The 20,766-nt window shown below is 37.5% G+C and overlaps 1 protein-coding gene across 2 annotated transcripts; it reads left to right on the top strand.

Annotated features, from left to right (window-relative positions):
• Positions 1-471: 471 nt before the first annotated feature.
• Positions 472-20,121, top strand: ngly1 (N-glycanase 1). 2 transcript variants are annotated; one of them, XM_041244769.1, is made up of 12 exons: positions 472-795; positions 1,293-1,407; positions 3,667-3,888; positions 4,489-4,651; positions 7,342-7,561; positions 11,007-11,128; positions 13,658-13,803; positions 14,189-14,299; positions 14,627-14,797; positions 17,613-17,798; positions 18,876-19,053; positions 19,710-20,121. In XM_041244769.1, the coding sequence occupies exons 1-12, from the start codon at positions 620-622 to the stop codon at positions 19,883-19,885; spliced, it is 1,986 nt and encodes a 661-aa protein (XP_041100703.1). In that variant the 5' UTR covers positions 472-619; the 3' UTR covers positions 19,886-20,121. The 2 variants fall into 2 exon arrangements, with proteins under 2 accessions (XP_041100703.1, XP_041100704.1); XM_041244770.1 differs by lacking the exon at positions 472-795 and adding an exon at positions 833-1,016.
• The last annotated feature ends 645 nt before the right edge of the window (positions 20,122-20,766 follow it).

Raw genomic sequence — 20,766 nt, 5'->3', positions numbered from 1 at the left:
AACGGCTTGCCATGAGAACAGAACAGAAGCAGATGCAAACAACAAAGGAGTTCTGAACAACTCAGAGGCATATAAAGTAACGGTGGTTATGTTTAAACCCGCTGCTACTGCCACCTAGGTAATGGCGGGTAATTGCGGAAACACTTACATGACCACTGTATAATGACTGAAAGTTTTCTTTGCATTTGATGAACTAATAAAACTGTATTTTCTAACCTGCTGTAATACTATTCTTGAAATTCCTGTTACATTCATTTGTATTAATCTTCCTGTTAAAAAATGATAATTTACACAGGAATGTTATATTTCAGGTCGATATGTTTTAATTAGATTGGCTGATAATTAAAAAAAGAACATCAGTGAGTGAGTGTTGGCAAAAGTTGAATTGGGAAATAAAGAACAAACCCGCATTAAAGACACTTTTATTGTCATGGCAGTTTATGTATTCTAAGTACCATACATAAAATGACAAGTGATCCAGATATTTTATCTATATTTAACATGCTTTATTTTTGCATAACATATAAGCAACTGTATAAATTGCCATACAAGAGGCAGGTGTGAAAGATGAACTGGCAGGGTAGGGAGATAAACTGGAACCATAGAGTTCAAAAAGCTGATGCAGCTGCAAGGTACGTCAAGTGTGACGCATTTCTACGCAGGCGGCGCAGTCGTGAAACGGCGTGAACTAAAAATGGCACGATCACCAGGAGTGAGTGAATTATGTGAAAATCCAACCAATGCATTTCTAGATGTATCACAATTACTGTTGACTTACGCAGATAACATTCTTCGGTAAGCATGGAATCTCTTATTAAAGCTTCGGCTGACGAGTGTCATTCACTGTGTTGTATAATTCTGCAGTGTCATACTAATTGAATATTAGTTAAACTTTGATGTTTACATAAAAAAGCCAGCAGTTAGAAAGTCATTATTTGTGTGTTTATGTAAAAACTATTGATTATAATAAAAATTACTTCACCGTTTACTGCAAAATGTTTGTGGACTGGCTGCGGGTAAGATCCATCTTGGTCAATACTGATGCATAGAGCCGAGATTTTCGAAAAGTCAGATTAGAATTAAAAAAAAACAAAAAACAAGTTATAAGCTTAATAAATAAAAAAAAGACAAAACAAACTTCTAAAAACATTTGTAAGTGACCACTTTGATAAAAACAGTGCTAATTATAATATATGTAATTTAAACTGCATATCAATTTATTTGATTCTGTCATTATTTTAGTATTGTACTTGCGTAATTAAGTTTATTTAATTCTATCTTTATTAAATCAGGAATCCTAATGAAGACAAATACAGATCAATTCGAATTGGAAACCCTGCATTTTCATCAAGACTTTTGCCAGTCAGGGGGGCAGTGGAATGCCTTTTCGAGATGGGATTTGAAGAGGTAACTTTGTTTTTTTAATAAATGTTCATGGAAAGGTATAAAAACATGCTGCAGTATTTAGTGCAGTATATTGTGTTGCAGTGTGAGTGTGAAAAGAATGCACCTTATTTGCAACTTTTAAAAACTTGATCATAGTTTTTGAGGTAAAACTACAAGTCAAGTACACTGAATAAGACATTAGTAATGTACATACTTACCTACACGTAAAATGAGTGCAGTATCTATATGTTTTTTTTTACCTTAACCATGAAAGTTGTCAGATTGTAAAAACAAAAAAAAAGCACAACATTTATAGATGCTTAGTTTAAGACAGTTGTAGTGAGTAAAGCTTTCTTAGTAAATACAGTAATGAGGACAGATTGAAGATTAAAGTAATTGTAGCTAACCAAACTGTTTAATAAATATATCCCACTGTGCACATCTATTTATTATTATTATTATTATTATTAGTTTCTTAGCAGACACCCTTATCCAGGATGACTTACAGTTATTACAAAATGTCACAGTACAAAGTATCACGTTAAAAATATCATATTATAAAATGTCACATTACAGAATATCACATTATTGATAAGAGCAGTTATACAGTACAAGAGTCAGCAGCAGATAAATCAAATAAGAGCAAAATAAAGAATGCAGTAAATAATTACATGTAAGAGCAGTTAACTTATAGTAAAAATATTTGCTTATACAAGTAAAGTCCAGTAAAAGCACAAGAAATGGATGAGAATAATTTCAAATAAGAGCAATTGCAAAAAATGTGAATACGGATACCTGTAAGAGTGAAATCAAGTACAAGGTACAGGAAGTAGTGATAATTAGGAGCAGTAGTAGAGTAGTGCAAGTACAAGCTGATGCAAGTACTGGTACAATTGCGTGCCATATAGTCCAGTATAGCTGAGAGTTGTGAAGTTTACAGTTACTGTTTAAACAGGTGTGTCTTGAGGAAGCACCAGAATGTGGCCAGTGACAGATATCCACGTGTGCCTGTGTGTTCCACCACTGAGGTGCAAGGGTGGAGAAGGAGCAGGCTCTGGAAGCCTGGGAGCAGAGGGGGGGTACAGCTAATCTGCTGGTGGTGGAGGAGCGGAGGGGATGGGGGGGGGGGTTGTAGGGAGACATGGTGGAGATAGGAGGGAGCAGAATGATCAAGACAGTGATAAGCGAGTACAAGAGTTTTGTATTAGATGTGAGCAGCGATAGGGAGCCAGTGCAGAGAACGGAGCAGCATAGAAGAGAAACGAGGAAGGGAAAAGACAAGGCGAGCAGCACAGTTTTGGATGAGCTAGAGCGGACAGATAGCAAAGGCAGGGAGGCTGGCCAGGAGGGAGTTGCAGTAGTCGAGACGGGACAGTATAAAGAGGGAGGAGAAGGAGGAGAAAAGTTTACAGGGATTGTTAGTGGAAGATTGAGTGATGGAGTGAAAGTAGGAGCATCTGGCAGAGGTGAATGTAGAAGAGAAGGAAGAGAGGAGTGAGCGATAGATCTCCATAGCAGTAGGGAGCAAGCAGTCAAATGTGTATAGTTTTGAAAAAAAGAAACATCTTACAGCAAAAATGTATTTTCATTTTAAAACATGATATCTGGTGATATGATATCTGGTACTACTGTAGGTTAAATAAATCTTGTTTTCAAGCTGTGCTTTTAGACTGTCTTGCCTGCCAGCTTCTTTTTTAACCCAGGAACTTGTGAGCGGATGTCAGCAAGTTACCAACCCCTGTAGGATAAAGGCCAGCCCTGCAGGTGTCCGTCTTTGAGCCCACTGGGCGCCTGGCCAGCAGGGTTCACTGTAGTGCGATGAGGAGAAACTGCCCCTGCCAGTTTTGCCTCCATAACAGACAAGAGCCAGTGCGATGCTTCCTTTGAAGTTGCACAGCCAGGACGCGAACCTGTGCTTATGACTCGCTCTGTGTACCACGCAGGTGTGCTTTTACCAGATGAAACACTGGGACCCCTAGCCAGTAGCATGCTTTGACCCAGAAGACACTGCTGAGGCAAAATGACCCAGGAAGTGCAAGTGTAAATCAGAGAAACTGAGAGCTTCCTATAGAGATCATGTTTAAAAATGAAATAGAGTGTTATATATTTTTCCAAAACTGCACATTTGAGACCTATTTAGCTTATTAAAATGCAAAACAGGTAAGAGTTAGTGTGTTATTGTGTTAGCTACAATTTATTTAACTTCACACAACTGGAACAGGGCATTTTCAGACAATATTTTTTTCTAAACATGTAAATGTGGTTTAAAATTAATTCCAGGGAGAGACTCACCTTGTGTTTCCAAAGACTGCATCTGTGGAGCAACTACGTCGGATACGAGAATCAATTGCCAATGAAAGGGATCAGAGGCTGGGTGGGCGTTCCTCATCGTTGGGACAAGCCCAGAACACAGACACTGCCCAGCACCAGCCAGTCAGCATTTCTGCCTCCGCTCCAGTTCAGCCAGCATGGACCCCTGCGCCTTCCCAGCCAACTGCAATGGTGCATTGTTATTTGTTTTAATTATGTAACAATCACAAGTCTACGAAATAGTGGCCGAATGGACAAGCAAAAAGACTGCATGAAAATTTCTGCTGTAAAAAAACCCCAAAACAAAACATTCTGTTATAATTAGCTGGAGAACTTAATGTTACCCTCCAGTCAGATTTCAGACTCAATATGCTGTTTCAAAAGGTGCCATATAATATTATTGGTTTAATATTTTAGCCAGAGTTGGTCAGCTGAATACTTTAACATGCAGCACTATGCTTAAGTTCTTATATATTAAGTCCATGTTTATCTTTAGAAGAATCTGAACCACTGAGCTGCTAAAATGTTATGTGCAATAGGTCTATCTTACACTGTGAAAGTTAGCAAGAATAATAGCTCTAACCACCAAACCAATGTGCTGTTCCTTGCCTTACTGTACAAGTGAGTTCAATTGTGAAAGAGCTCTTTTCCAAATAAATAGGAGGGAACACGGTCATGTGACCAGAAAATGAGAAACAGGAAGTGAAAACAAAGTGAAACTAAAAATATTGGCATATAGTGCTGTACATCTGTTTGATTATCCCCCCCCCTCCCCTTTTTTCTCTGATTTAGGCTTCTGATATGAGCTTTTTTAGAACCCTGCAATCCAATTTTCAACATGTCATGGTGTATGAAAACCCTGCCCTTCATCAAAAAGCTCTCTCCTGCATTCCGGCTCAACTGCTGCAAACAAGAGCTCAGGAAAATCTGTCAGAAGCCAAAAAAGTGGATCCAGGTAAGTCATAAATATGTCTCTGAATATAATAAACATCTTGATTTACAGGCACTCTAGTTTCTTTCCTGTGTTTCCAGAGTCCTGTCCAAGCTTTTTACTGTAACCATTGTTTGGGCTCCATCTGTTTCAGTTTCTTCCTACTTTTATTAGTCACACGTCTGTTTTATCAAAGTATTGGACTAGATGTTTGCTGTGACTGTAGTGGACAAAATTATATTGTGATATTGTTTTTTATTTTATATACCATTTGTTGCTTGTTTGTTGGTTGATAATGAAAAAGTAAAACATCAATCTAAATTGACATTAGTGTTAAACTCTCATGATCAGGCTATTGAGCTGTATACCTAATTGGTTCTATGTTCACACACACACAAACACACACACAGTGTTTACTCCAGATACGGACACAAAAAAATAAATCTGAATGCAAGTCACATTTAACTCTTAAGAAAAAAACACAACAATTATGGGTTCAATTACTTTAATTTAAGAGGAAGATGGATGGTCACAAGCCATCAAACAAAGCCGAGCTGTTTAAATTTTTGCGCCAGGAGTGGCATAAAGTCACCCAACATCAATGTGAAAGACTGGTGGAGAGCATGCCAAGACGCATGAAAGCTGTGCTTGAAAATCAGGGTTATTCCACCAAATATTCATTTCTGAACTCTTCTAAGTTAAAACATTAGTATTGTGTTGTTTAAAAATGAATCTGAACTTATTTTCTTTGCATTATTCGAGGTCTGACAACACTGCATCTTTTTTGTTATTTTGACCAGTTGTCATTTTCTGCAAATAAATGCTCTAAATGACAATATTTTTATTTGGAATTTGGGAGAAATGTTGTCAGTAGTTTATAGAATAAAACAAAAATGTTCATTTTACCCAAACACATACCTATAAATAGTAAAACCAGAGAAACTGATAATTTTGCAGTGGTCTCTTAGTTTTTTCCAGAGCTGTGAAGAGTTCAGAAATATATATATATGGAATAACCCTGATTTTCATATATATATTATATATATCTATATATGCTATATATATATATATATATATATATATATATATATGCCACTCCTGGCACAAACACACACACAGCACACACACACACACACACACACACACACACACACACACACACATTCCAGAGGAATAAATTAAGAGACCACTGCAAAATTATCAGTTTCTCTGGTTTTACTATTTATAGTCCTCCATCCACACCTTGATTGACCTGGCTGTGTGGCATGGAGCATTGTCCTGCTGGAACAACCAATCCTCAGAGTTGGGGAACATTGTCAGAGCAGAAGGAAGCAAGTTTTCTTCCAGGACAACCTTGTACTTGGCTTGATTCATGCCAAAGCTGCCTGGTTCCAGCCTTGCTGAAGCACCTCTGATCCTCCACCACATTTCACAGTGGGTGCGAGACACTGTGGCTTGTAGGCCTCTCCAGGTCTCCGTGTAACCATTAGACGACCAGGTGTTGGGCAAAGCTGAAAATTGGACTCATCTGGGGGTGCTTCAGCAAGGCTGGAATCGGGCAGATTTGTCATTATGAAGGACGCATGAATCGCTGTGTGTGTGTGTGTGTGTGTGTGTGTGTATGTATATATATATATATATATATATATATATATATATATATATATATATATATATATATATAATATATATATATATATGATGCATATATCTCACACACACACACTGATGCACAAAAGAAACGGAACACTCAGGTGTGATGGGTTTAAATCAATGTTATATATATATATATATATATATATATATATATATATATATATATATATATATATTATATATATATATATATAAACAAACATAATCACAGAAAATGGTCTGAACAAGTTTTCAGTATGAAATGTGACACCACAGAGCCGGTTTCCTGGTTTCTGTAGACTAGTTTGCTGATTGCTGAAGCAGAACATCACTTTTTTCGAGCAGCTTCTCTCACAGACAGGCTGCCTTCAATCATGCCGATAGCGACCAGACGAGCTTCATTACTCAAGCGGGGTGCGGTCGTATTTTTCGTTGTTCTTGCTTTAATTAAAATCATGTTTTTTTGAATGGCTGTTTATACAGATTCTTAATCAGCTAATTTTGGCAATTTTAACTCCACTCAAATACCAAACATTGAGCACCTGCCGTTTTTATGAAATCACATGACTTGAGCTCAGTATTTGGTTATTCCAAGGAACAATCAACAAACCTATCTGCTCACTGTTTAAAACGTAAATAACATTATGTATGTGCCCAGTGAGCTGTTGATGTAAAACTTAGACTTTTGTCCAAGTAAAAAGGTCTAATTAAGAAAATTATCAGTTCAATGAAGGGTCTAGTTAAGTAATTGAGAGCTCAGTTGGAATGAAAACCAGAAGCCACAGGGGGTCCAGGAACGAGTTTGAGAAGCCCTGTGGAGGAATTGTGCTATTATGCCCTTTTTTCGAATGGCTCAGGATGCAAATATCATCCATGTAATTATATGTGTGTGTGTATGTGTTTCATTCATTAATAAGGCTGTTCTTTTGATGTCAAGTGGCAGATCACATTGAGACAGGGTCTCTGAGGGATCTTCTGATGCTTTTAAATGAACAAACTTGTACTTTGTTACCGTGACTGAATTTTTGTTCTCTGTAAAACGTGCTGATTTTTCGAACACTGGTCTCACAATGTTCTAGGCAGTGAAGTGAATGTTGAGGATTTCCTGCTGCTAGAACTTCTGCGCTGGTTTAAGGAAGAGTTCTTCTCCTGGGTGAACAGCCTGCCCTGCAGCAAGTGTGGTGGCCAGACCCAAAATGCTGGTGACCTACCTCCGTCCACAGATGACCTGCGATGGGATGCCCATAGAGTGGAGAATCATTACTGCAACCAGTGCCATTTGAGCAACAGATTCCCACGGTATGCTGTGGTCCAGTTAGTATTGGTGCTCTTGACTACTGTTAAAGGATTACTCAGGTCAAAAATAACTCCCTCTTTAACTGCACTCTGTTTATAAGAGTCAGTGATATAAGAATCAACCAAATATAGTAATCAAAACCACTGGGACCAAATCATTCCTCAGTTACTTAACGAGACCCTTAATTGAACAGATAATTTGCTTAATTAGAACTTTTTACTTGTTTTCAGCTCTTGAACAGTTGCATATTTCAAGTTAGCTATAACATCTGATAAGTAACTTGAATTCTGCAACTGTTTAACAGCTGAAAACAAGTAAAAAGGTCTAATTAAGCAAATTATCAATTCAATTAAGGGTCTCTAAGTAATTGAGAGCTTGAGAGAGTTTTTGAGAGTTGGAAGAAAACCAGCAGCCACAGGGGGTCCCCAGGACCGAGTTTGACAAGCCCTGATTTAATACATACCGAGTACAGGAGTGTTATTGTGTGTGTTGGCGCAGCGCGGTGAGGAGGAGGAGTGATTGCAGAGCTTTGCGTCGCAATTGAAAATAAGTAAGCCATAGATGCTTAAATGCAGTGGTAGTCCAGACAGTAAAATACTGTACTGTGATGTCATTTTAATTCAAAGGCCATTACAAGTAACACCGCACGGCAGTTAAACTGGGCACCCTCACGAGACGATCGCTTCTCAAGTATACTGTAGTAAAATAGAATAGGATTTGAGTAAACATAGGATTTGAGTAAACATAATTGTGATCATATAACAAGCTGCTTACCCACGAGGACTTGTTTTGATGTATTGTCCTCAGTGATTGAGCACCATTGACATCTGTATACAGTATTTAATTGCTGATGGTACACTTTTGCTGATTGCAATGTGACAGAGTGGCTGAGGACAGTGTAAATGATCAGGCTGGAGTCTTGATTTGCAGTTTAAAACCGGTGTTGGTTTTATTTTTCTTACACTGTGGTGGCGAAACAACTGCTGATCAAACAAACAAAATAAACCTAGCACTCAGCTGGAGCAATAACCTAACAGTACCTTGTGTGGAACAAACACTAGATCTCTTACTTGAATTTTGGTTTCTTTTTGATACTTCTGATTCCTTTCTCCTCTATACCTCCATCACAAAGGTATCAGCAGAGCCGTTTCAGTCAAGGTGTCAATAACTTTAACAAGCAGTTAACCAGTTGACTATTATCCTTTGATTATCCTTTTCGTTAAGGAAAAGCAGCTGTGGATTTTTCATGGGTGTGCATACATGCGGGAACTTGTGACATCTAGTGGTAAACCTGTTACACTGCAGCCAGGGAACATGCTCTTGTTATTCTCATACTATGTTTGATTCTGCACCACAGTGATCATGTCAGTCCGCTTTTAAGAATCAACTGCTTATAAGAATCAAAACACCCGGGATGAATGTGATTCTTGTAAACAGAGTGTACTGTACCAAGTCAAAGATTTATGAAACTGGTCTTATTACACTGATGAAATGTTGTATTTCTGAACACCATAATCCTGTGTCCAAAGCACTAGGTTCTTCATTTATGAAACAAAACTTTTTACCCATATAATACAGGCATAAAATTGTATGAAAAACAATTTGACTATCAAAATGCAGATTAAAGGTTGGCCTTTATCTTGTATTTTAAATTAAATGAAACTTCATGGATGGTTGTTACAAAAATTAATGATTTGTCGATATATTCTACTGGGTTTTACACTTTTTTATATGCGGCCCCTTTTCTTAGCATGCACAAAAAGTCCAGATTTAGCTAAATACATAAATGTTAACATACACATTGTTAAGTTTTGAAATTGTACTTTGATATAACTTATAAATGTTGAAAATGCGTATCACAAGTTCAACATTTAAAATCAGTCTATAAATCTTTGTTTTACACTTGGCGAATCAACATTTAGCTAACATTTCTAACAAATAAATCTGTGAAAAAAATATATGAAAAGATACAATAACTTCAGACTTTTTTTTTCCTTTACACTTGGTTATTCAACATTTACCTAACAGATAGATGCATTTAAAAAACATTATTGTTCATCAGTTAAATCTGAAATAATATTTCTGAGTTTTCACAAAAGGAAATTGAGCTGAGCTTCCCTTATACTCATAGAGCCAATCCCCCTGCTTCCCCTACCCTCTTTGCATACAATGCCAAAATAAAATATACACATTTCCAAACTTTTAAGAATGTGTTTAACATTTATGTTTAGCTAAATCTGGACTTTTTTGGGAAAAAAATACGTGATTTTACATTAAATCCGGGGAAAAAATAAACTTGTTAAAATATTAGTGCTTTTTTTTTTTTTTTTGCCCCCCCCCCCCCCCCCCCCCCACACTTGGCACCCAATATATGAAAGCCACCGTTTCTGCTCTGTTCACTGAGTTTCACTGGCACCGTGCCAGTTCAAACATCATTCATCTAACATTGCCAAAACTCTTTTGAGAACTTGGACAATTAGCTGTTATTTCTACATTTTATTACAAAAAATGTCTCTCCTTTAAAAAAAAAAAACTATATATATATATATATATATATTATTATTATTATTTTTTTTCACAACTGCCCCTTTCATAGTCGCGCCCCCATTACTGATTCTCCGCGCCCCACACTTTGCGCATTACTGCACTATACTGTGACACAGGGATGCTTTATTTTTGTTCACAAAAAACATACATTTCCTAATAAATATGTATCCACACTACATTGAGCAATTGATTTTTTTTATTTAAACCATTTCTTACTTTTTGTGTATTGGTATAACAAAGTGATTAAATATCCACTCAAATAAATAGCAGAACTACATTATATTAGGCAGTTGCTTGCCAGGTGAAATGGTCACATTTACTTGTCTGTATCAAAAAGCCATGAGATGTGTAATGTCCACGTGCTATTTAGGCATGGATCTCTGTTTTAATCCCAGGTACACAGATACACAGAGTAATAGGAATTAAAATACAGGACTAGATCTTTATTGTGTTTTCTTCCTCTCATGTTTAAGTGCTACCTGCAACCATAGGTGCTGGAGACAGGTGGGCCAATGGGCCACTGCCCACGCACTTTTTAAATGGGGGGGGGGCCCTGCCGTTGCCCTTGCCCTTGCCCTTGCCCTGCCCACCCACTTTTAACAGTGAGAGCAAGAAGAAAAAAAAAATATATATTTTTTTAATACCTTGAATCTCATCGTTCTTCCAAAACAGTGACACAGATAAGTCAGATAAATCCACAAATTAAGACTTCACCGGAACTGTGTTGATAGACAATTTAACTTTTAACAAATCATATGGGAAAGAATGAGCGCTGAGAAGCAGAGTTTATGTGTGGTAGTAAATGTTGCTACATTTGTCATCTTGTAACACTATAGAACTATTGAAATATGTTGAAACTTTTATTACCATTTCATGTAATTCTATTCTGAAACCTTCCAGATATAACAATCCTGAGAAGTTGCTGGAAACAAGACGGGGGAGATGTGGAGAATGGGCAAACTGCTTCACTCTGTGCTGTAGAGCTGTGGGATTGGAAGCAAGGTATATCTGGGATAGCACAGGTATGCCTTTTTTGTAAGTATAATATATGTGATAACAATGTGACAGTCTAGTACATAATACATGACCAAAATCAGTACTGCACTACATTGAGAAAAAAAAAAAAAAAAACATTATTATTAATCTGTTTATCTTATTACACTTCATACAAAGTAGCCCATCAGGACCATAACATGTACGGTGATGCATATAGTATCTTATTGTATATAACACTTGGTTAAACTTTGTATCAACATTCCTTAGAACAAGTGATTAGGGACCTCTGATTCTCTTCTTCATTTATTAGTTATTTCTTCAATTCTTAGTTATTTCACAATCTGTGAATGGAGGTGTGAAAGGGTTCTTTCTAGGGTTGAGGGAATTCACTGGGCAAGGACACAGAGGCAGTTGTTTGACGTTGCCATGTGACACAGGCCCGCAGATTTATTTATAATCACACAGTGTAGTGCAGTGGTATGTGGCCGATACTAGGGTACCAACAATGGTATCCCTAGTGTGGGAGAAAACACTCAGTGTTGACACAGTGTAAAAATGTCCCAAAACAAAACACATTTAAACACAGCTAATAAATAAAAGGTGGCCAAGCTCAGGCCACCTGTTAAAAGGTTGAACTGAGCCCTCGCTATACTATTGGCTATTAGTAACCGGATCCCATAAACTTGCCTTGCTTCCACAAACACACAAGTCCTGGTTCACGTACCTGGCCATCTCAATCCTGACGATCCTGAGTCACACACACAGTGACTTGTTCCTGTTTTCCAGGGTCTTGTTTTATTTCGCACTCACGTTTCACTGATACCTTTCTTGAACCGAACGCTGATCCTTTCAGCCAGACCTGGATGCATGCAGCAGACGTGCTGTAGAGGTGATTAGGAGGAGGAGCGAGTGTTCAGTGTAACATCCCTTTATGGTCAGGAACACCTCAGGATACGTTCCTTCAGTCAACCAGGGACTCGCGGTCAACCAAACCCTGAGCGAGCCCTGTTAATCAGTAGCCGGTCAGTGCGTCCTCACTGAGGCTCAGAGCTGCATGGTAGGAAGTCATAACTATATGAACAAAACCCTTGGGGTTTCTCTCAGAGGGCAACCCTGGCAACATAACTTGCCCCTGCAATGGCGACACTGGCAGCGGTGTGGGCACTGGCAGCAACAGCTCCAGACATGTGGATGCTAAGAGTGCAAATGCTTGTGGTTGTGCAGGTGACGTTCTTGCTTTCTGACACGCTCCTCTCAGCAGCATGTAGACTGCAAGCTGGAGGGGGCATGGCTGTTGCCTTTTTTAAAAAAAAAAATTTGATGGACAGCAAGTCCTCCCTCTGGCATTTGGACAGACAGTCTTGCCCTCCTGGGCTTTTGGGCTGGCAAGTCTTGCCTCCTGGGCATTTGGGACCATAGCGCCTCCTTCTCTGGGACGGCAGCTACTCCTACTGTGGCCCACGGGCCGGCAACTCCTCCTTCTCTGGCCCACGGGATGGCAACTCCTCCTCTGGCTCTCATTGCAGCACCTCCAGTATCTTCTGTGAGTCACATGCTGCTTGTTCTTGTCCCACCCAGGTCACTTCTGGTGTGCTGAACACCAGCTCCTTGTCCATTCCACTCAGCAGTGCCTCCAGTGGCTGCTGAGGTCTCCATCTGGCTTGCCCTTGTCCCGCTTAAACAGTTTCAGAGGGGTGAAGCCCCTGCACCTCCATCAGGAGACCACCTAGTGGTATTGCTTCCAACAGTGCAGCCTGGTTCTGCTGGAGCAGGTGCTTCAGTGCAGTGAACGTCTCTATGTCCCTATAGCCTTGTGAAGGGCCAGTAATCCCTCCACTGCCACCAAATGTTAAAGGGTTCTTTATAGGGTTGAGGGAATTCACTGGACAAGGACACAGATACAGGCGCACAGATTTATTTATAATCGCACAGTGTAGTGCAGTGGTATGTGGCCACCACTAAGGTACAAGCAATGGTATACCTAGTGCGGGAGAAACACTCAGTATTGACACAGTGTAAAAATGTCCCAAAACAAAAACCATTAAAACACAGCTAATAAATAAAAGGTGGCCAAGATCGGACCGTGCGCTCTCCAATATAAGGAGGGTCCCACTGTTAAAAGGCTGAACTGGGATCTTGTTTTTTTTCGCACTCACGTTTTACTGATAACTTTGAGCTGAACGCTGATCCTTCTCATTCAGACCTGGATGCACGCAGCAGACGTGCTGTAGAGGCGATTAGGAGGAGGAGCGACTGTTCAGTGCAACCTCCCTTTGTGGTCGAGAGCGCCTCAGGATACGCCCCTCCAGCTAATTAGGGACTCCAGGCCAACCAAACCCTGACCGAGCCATGTCAATCAATTGACTGTCTGACCACTTTGGTTCTTCACACCTAATTGGCTCAGCCTTTGAAGGCTACAGTACATGGTTGGTGACCACCCAAAATATAATGATGAATATAATGAAATATTTAATACTTCTAATATCCAATTGATTTCCACACAGGTTTATCACCTGATATTTATAGAAGTCGTGAATCTTTTGTCTGTGTAACAGATCATGTCTGGACAGAAGTGTATTCCACATCCCAGCACAGGTGGCTACACTGTGACCCCTGTGAGAATGTGTGTGACAAGCCCCTCCTCTATGAGATTGGCTGGGGGAAAAAACTCTCTTACATCATCGCTTTCTCCAAGGATGAGGTAAAGCTCTCTATTTTTTACTTCAAAATGTAGGCAAAGTTAACTTTTTTTTTTTTTTTTTTGCTCTAGTTATTCAAGCTTGAAAAAAAAATGTCTTGGTAGCAAAGGTATTTTAGCAAGTCATACCCTAAGGATTTCAGTGTTATTTATTGCATTTGTTTTATTGCAAGAAACACACAAATATATTGATGTGTTGTAATCCATTTTAAAGGTTGACGGGTTAGATTCAGGAAGCTTGTCTTAAGTTATTGTAGCAACTGAATTTGCTAAAATGTTTCAGTCTGTATAAGAAAATACGTTATGGCTTACCAAGAATTCTTAACTGATACTGGGTGGAATATTATTCTGGTAAAACACAGTGTGAAGAAGGCTGTCAATATTTCAGGTTGTTGATGTAAGCTGGAGGTATTCTTGCAAACATGAGGAAGTTCTGAGCAGGAGAACACAAGTCCAAGAAGGGTGGCTTCGAGAAACTATTAATGGGCTAACTTCTGTGGTAGGTGTACTAGTTTATCTATTAACTTAAACATGTTGTTTTTGTGTGTTTGTGTAAAGAATTCCTGCTTTCTGTTACTGCAGATATTGTTTAATTTCACTTAGTCTGGGGTGGGATTGTAGTTTCAATTCATTCACCATCAGTTCATTATATTAGTTTTTCACCTTGGGATAAGGCCCTTGAATTCATGGACAGGTGGTTTGCCTCACTGATGAGGTGTGATCAAAGCTGAGGGTTCCGATTCTCGTCTTTAAAGGTTTCAGTCCTGCAGGTATGTGTTATGATTTGGTATTCTTTATTTGATCTGTTATAACTATATTATTACAGAGACAGCAGTCCCTTACTGCAGACCGGAGGAAGGAGCTCCTCGAAAGACTACTCGTAGAGCTTGTGGAATTTATATCCCCAAAGACCCCGAAACCTGGTGAACTTGGGGGACGCACATCTGGCTCTCTAACCTGGCGAGTGGCCAGAGGGGAAACTGCCAGACAACAACTGGTAAGATGGCTTTTCAAAGCAAACACAGCTGCTCCAGATAGTAAAATTTGTGAAACTAAAGTTGCTGACTTCAACCACTAGTTTTACAGACTCTGATTAGCACTAATCTTGGATGAACAAACTTAACCTTAGATAAGGTAGACTCATCAGGGCCTGTGTTATACTGAGTCTTTTAAAGCAGCCAATAATCTGAAAAAAGCATTTTAACATTCCCAGTGTACTGTTTTTAGAATAGAATTAGCCTACAACACCCCAAAATATAGCAAGGTATTCAGTACAGACCCAGGTCGAGTTGCTTTTCTTAACTGGGAAACCCCAGATGATATCTAATTATTTAAAAGGTTAAAGGTGGCCAGATAAGTGTACATTGTATAAGAGTGACCGGCATCATGTGTCAGACAATCTCTGCTAAGGCTGGGATGATACCTTCTTTTTTTACCATTGATACATTGTTTTCTAAAACAGCCGATACATTGATGTCCTTAAGAAAAAAAAAAAAAAAAAATCACAAATATTTACCAACGTAATATATTTAGAGATGCTGAATAGGTGTTAAGTTATTGAAAACTATTACATCAGTTAAATGATATCAGATTCTGCATAACTCCTCAAAAAAATGTCTTACCTTATTTTCGTTTTGATTCGTGCCAATTGGTAGTAAAAGCACAAAGAATCCATTGAATAATTAAACAAGTAAATCCAAGTAATAAATGGTTCATTTTTGCCAACAGAGGAACCAGTGTCAAAACTAAGAAAATAAACCAAATAAAACATGATGCACATGCTTGACAATCAATGGTAATCAAATTATATGATTGGTTAATGCATCACCCCAGCCTTAATCTCTACTGCAAACACAAATTAATTAAATGGATGAAATAATTAGGGGTGAGTCAGAATATTCGAGTATTCTAAATAAAATGACTACTTTAATACTCTCAAGTTTCGAGTACTCGTTCATTTCTAAAACAAATGGGAAAATGTGCTAACTTAACTTGGCATGGTATTTTTGAGAGGAAGAAGTTAAGTGATCAACCACTAGAATTGTAACCCCACTAATAATTGACAGGGAGGCGGGCGCCCTTCCTTACCTAGCTCTGCTATTTTATAAGGGAGTACACGAGCAATGAAAATGGCTCGAAGTACACTATTTTGGAAAATGTTAAACAAGGCCACCTTGTAGTGTAGGTCTGCAGTACAAGTATTTTGGATTGTGGGGAAAAAAAAAAAAAAAAGTTAATCTCAATCATCTAACTTTAAAGTACCCATCTGCTACTTTGGAAGAAAACACAGAATGTGCTAAAAAAAACCAAGCATTTCATCTTTTAGTTTTACTGTGCGCAGTGGTCGGCGATGTGAGGCCTTTTTTTTCTTTTTGAAAGTTTAGTTTGGATTTTGACTGCAAACTACTTGGGCAATGTTAGGCCTTTGTTTGACTTCTGCTGTTATTGGTACCCTACTGATATCAGCCTGATTCCAGAATCGGATGTTTTTTATAATTATTATTATATTATAGAATCAGCAAGCACGGGTACAGTACATCTCGTTTTTATTATATACTGTATTATAGCACTGATGATGTTATTGAGCAAACATATTTTGTTGTGCTGTGTTAGTAAGCGGTTGTGTGTTTTATATACGTTGTCAAAGGCAGTTGAAAGTTTTGAAGGTCCTTTTTATAAAGTTCTGCGTTTTATAGTTAAAACCGCTCTGTGTGTTCTCATTTCTTACATCTAGATTTATCACTTCTTACTTTGAATACATTAGATGCCTTCAATGTTTCTTCGCAGTTACTGATGTTATCTATGTCCCTAGGTGTGGTTGCTGCTAGTACATTCTAAGGACCTGTCACTTATGAGTAATTAGAGGTTGAGTATTTGGGTAGTTGAAAGTTTTATTCGACTATCTTATTATTCGAAATTCCCACCCCTAGAAATAATTATACCAACACTTTTGAAACAGTTCTATAATTTACATTAGCAACCAATCAAGGCACATTAAACCTTGAAATGTGTTTTGTCTCAAAACAAGTTCTAGGACGAGCATGGTATTTTCATGTACATGTATCTGTTCAAGGTTCAACCAAGTTTTTGAGTATTCATTCATTTGCAAAATGTTATCAAAGACATTATCTATAACTCTGTATTAAAGTTATAAAACGTTGAAATGTAAAAATAAGGTGTGGAGTCCTTACTTTACCCCACTGAATAACTACAAAACAAAGAAATGTTGGTTAAAAAAAAAAAAAATGAAATTGTTGTGTTCACTTTACACAAGTAATAACATTCCCTTTTAACTTCATTAAACACTTCAAATAAAATAAATGTGGAAAAGGGGGCGTCTTTTTTTTTTTTTTATTACATTCTACATAACAAAAACTAAGATCGCAACATGAAAGAAAAACAAAACGCTGGACATTAAAATGCTGACGTTTAACAGCCACAGTAAATAAAGGACCAAGAGTTGTGTTGATGTTCTGTTTTTTTTTATATATCAATCCCACCCAGGCAGGTATTTTTCCACTATCGAAACTGACATGCATATTCTGGCAAGGTGGTAAATTGGTCCTCGGATCACTGAAATGAAAGACATTTGATTTCTGTATTTGACCATTCATGTCGCAAATTTGTTTTCAGTTAATAATACATGTTTATAGGAATCTTTCAGTAATTCACTGTTGTCAATATTTCGTGGTGTTTTTTTTTTTTTTTTTTTTTAAATGTTTCATTGTGAAAGTCAGAGAAATAATCGGTTATAACTGTATAGGAGTAAAACTTCTGTTGTCTGGACAGTTATTTTTGTGTTCATTTTTCAGAACAAGGGATTTGTTTTCATTCCTTCTGAGAATGAGAAGTCACAGAAGTCGTTCCATCTTCAGTACAACATAGCCAAAGACCACTACATTAGAGTGTCCAACAACCAAGAAGAATTGAGCGGCTGGGAGAAGGGCACCTGGAAGATGGAGTCTGTTTTTAGGAAACTTGAAACCGATTGGCAAATGGTATGGTATATCCCTTTCCCTATTTGAAACCTGGAGGGCGATCTAACACCAAGAATCATTCGATCTCTGTCACATTATGTAATTCAGGATCTACCTGCAAATCTGAAAAACTGTTTTGCGGGTGGAGGATGAGGAGTACCAATAATGAAGTAAGCTACGTACTGAAAATGAGTAACTAAAATAGACTACTGCATATGAACTAGATTCCATTGTTGAAATCTTGAAAAAACTGAAAGGTGAAAATATTAAGGATAGATAAGAGTTGGAATATTGCTTTTTTTTTCATTTTACAACACAATAGTTAATAAAACCACATTATCACTAGTTCCAGAAATTCAATTTCTCTGTTACAGGGAGAGCTGTCAAACACCAAACATCATGCACATGGAAACATTCTGTTTAATATATAGTATGGTACCTGAAATTTAGAATCCGATGAACTCTGTCGGCAATAGGTTTATTAATTGTTATTTTAAAGTGTTCTTAATCTTTTTGGCAATTGGTGAATTAAAACAAGTCTGTAATTCTGTAAATACTCTGTCTTTTAATGTTAACTGATAACCACCAAAGCCATACAGTTTATACCTGTAATGCGTAATTGCATAAAGCACACACTAGGCTTATTAAGTTGTTAAACTGGGCCATTAACAATATAATTGAACTGGTAGGATGTCAAGAGTGTTTAGAACAAACAAACAAATTCTTACTCTTGCTTGTCATGTAAAAATACATTTGTGAACAGTACATTTTGATAAGATGTTTAAAATAATAAATAACAGAATCGTAAACAATCTTATGTAGTGTCTAACCAAGACAGATAATCGTTCCAAACTGAATGATCTGCTGTATTCTAGCTCATTGATAACATATTGCCCAAACTGCAGTTTAAATGTTGTTGCACAATAATTATAACCTTTTGCAATACAATTGTATATGCACAAAACTTACTTTTATATATTTTTGCACCCCTTTTCATCTGAATTTCTGATTCTGTATGTTATCAATGAACAGGCACAGTATTGCAGCTTTGTCACTAGTTCACAAATAATATTGCATCTTACCATTTTTTGGTCATAGGTTTATATAGCACGTACAGAAGGATCATCTTCAGCTAAAATCAGCTGGAAATTTGTCTGTGGCTCAGTTGGACTAAAAGTCAAGACTGTTTCAATAAGAGCAAGCAGTGAGACTTTTCAGACTGGCAAAGTGAGATGGAAACTGAACTCAGATCAAGAGTGTGTTGAACTTTCAGGAGGTAAGCACATTTAAATAAAGGGGTTATTGTCATTGTTTTATCTTTTAAATGAGCTGTGCTGGTTCTCTGCAGGCATCTGAATTGTTTTTTTCTATTTGAATCATCAATCATGGCAAATGTTTTTTATCATGTAAGATTTCAAGTATTTAGTCATCTCTCGACAAGTGTGTAACCAAGAAAATTCAGAGCTGTTTTATTAAAAAAAAATTATAAAAGTTTTAATAAAATAGGATTTTACTATCTGGAAAATGATTTGCTACTAGGTATAACAGTTTACAGTAATTCTGTAGCAAGGAGTAAGGGGTGCTGTGTTTGTTCTGTTATATACAGGTAAGTAAGCATGCAAACCAGTGGAGTTTTGCATTTAGAGAACAACTTATGCAATTGTGTAATGAGATTCTTTACCACAAGAATTTGGGGATACGTTGAGGAACATGTCCCTCCATCTATCTGTGTCACACTTCCAGTTTTATGTGCACATACGGTAGCTGTACTGTAGGTCATGGAGAATTTTTCATGATACTGACTGTAATTCTGTATTCACCTCTGTCCTCATTGTGAAAATTTGTGCCAGAATATGTTCTTAAATTGAAGGATTTGGTTCAAATAACTAGTTATATATATATATATATAATTTTATGTTTGGATTTTTTCAGATAAAACACTGCATTCATTCCAGAATTTTACTGGAGTGACGGAACTTGTATTGGAAGCTGAATTGACTGGTGGGGAAGGTGATGCTTCCTGGCAGCACACACAGTTGTTCAGACAAAGTCTAAAAGATCAGGATGAATACCCTTTAGAGATCATCATTTCCCTGGACGATGTTTGATGTCCCTTTTCTCTGAAGAAATGTGTTTCATTCATGTCTGTTAATTTTCTTGGTGACCTGTTTCCAGTATATTAGTCGATCAGCTGTCATAAGCATTTATTTTAAACTTGCATGTTAAAGAGGGGTGTTAGGGAATTGTTATTGTAACCGGTGGTGAGACTAGTTCTTTTGAAGATAATTGTTTCGTGGTTAATGTATTTTAAGAAATAACTCAAATAAACAATTGTTTCAGCTAATTATGGAGATGAAGTTACTGATGGCTTAAGTATTTACATTTCATGTTACCTTTGTGAAAGATTTTAAATGAACTGATTGAAGGACTCATTTAACATATTATAAAACTTAACATGTAAAAGAAATGCTGTTATACGTTTTTATTATTGCTGTATTTTCTATATACAGAAAGTAACTGTAACTGTTTGATAGACACAAGATTTGATTACGAGGGAATACTGTATGTCACACACTTGCATATTTCTCGTGTTCAATTTACAGTAATAAATAGCTACAACAACAATAATTATCAATATAAAAAGACAGAAAGGAAAACCTACAATTACAATAATCTGCCACTACAAATACAAAAGGTAATTCAACCCCAACAAAGTGTTAATGGCAAGAGATTTCAAATAATTTAAATAACAGAAGGGCAAAAAAAAAGCAGGTGATGCTAGCATACTCAAATCAAGAGGGATCATGAATGAGGGAGTGAAAAAGGCTTGTTCTTGCATTTAAGCGCCAGGTGTTCCAGTCTATCAGCCGAGGCAGGGCTTGGAGAGCAATCCAGTAGTTTCAAGTGTAATTTGAAACTTGAGAAAAAGAAAATATTTCTAGAAAGTGATCCATGATTGTCTGTATTCAGTTGTATTGGTTATGACAGG

This window comes from Polyodon spathula, chromosome 3, assembly GCF_017654505.1.
Source record: "Polyodon spathula isolate WHYD16114869_AA chromosome 3, ASM1765450v1, whole genome shotgun sequence".
Classification (NCBI taxonomy): Eukaryota; Metazoa; Chordata; class Actinopteri; order Acipenseriformes; family Polyodontidae; genus Polyodon; species Polyodon spathula.
The sequence above is the reverse complement of the archived record's forward strand: the minus strand, read 5'-3'. Positions and strand labels throughout refer to the sequence as shown.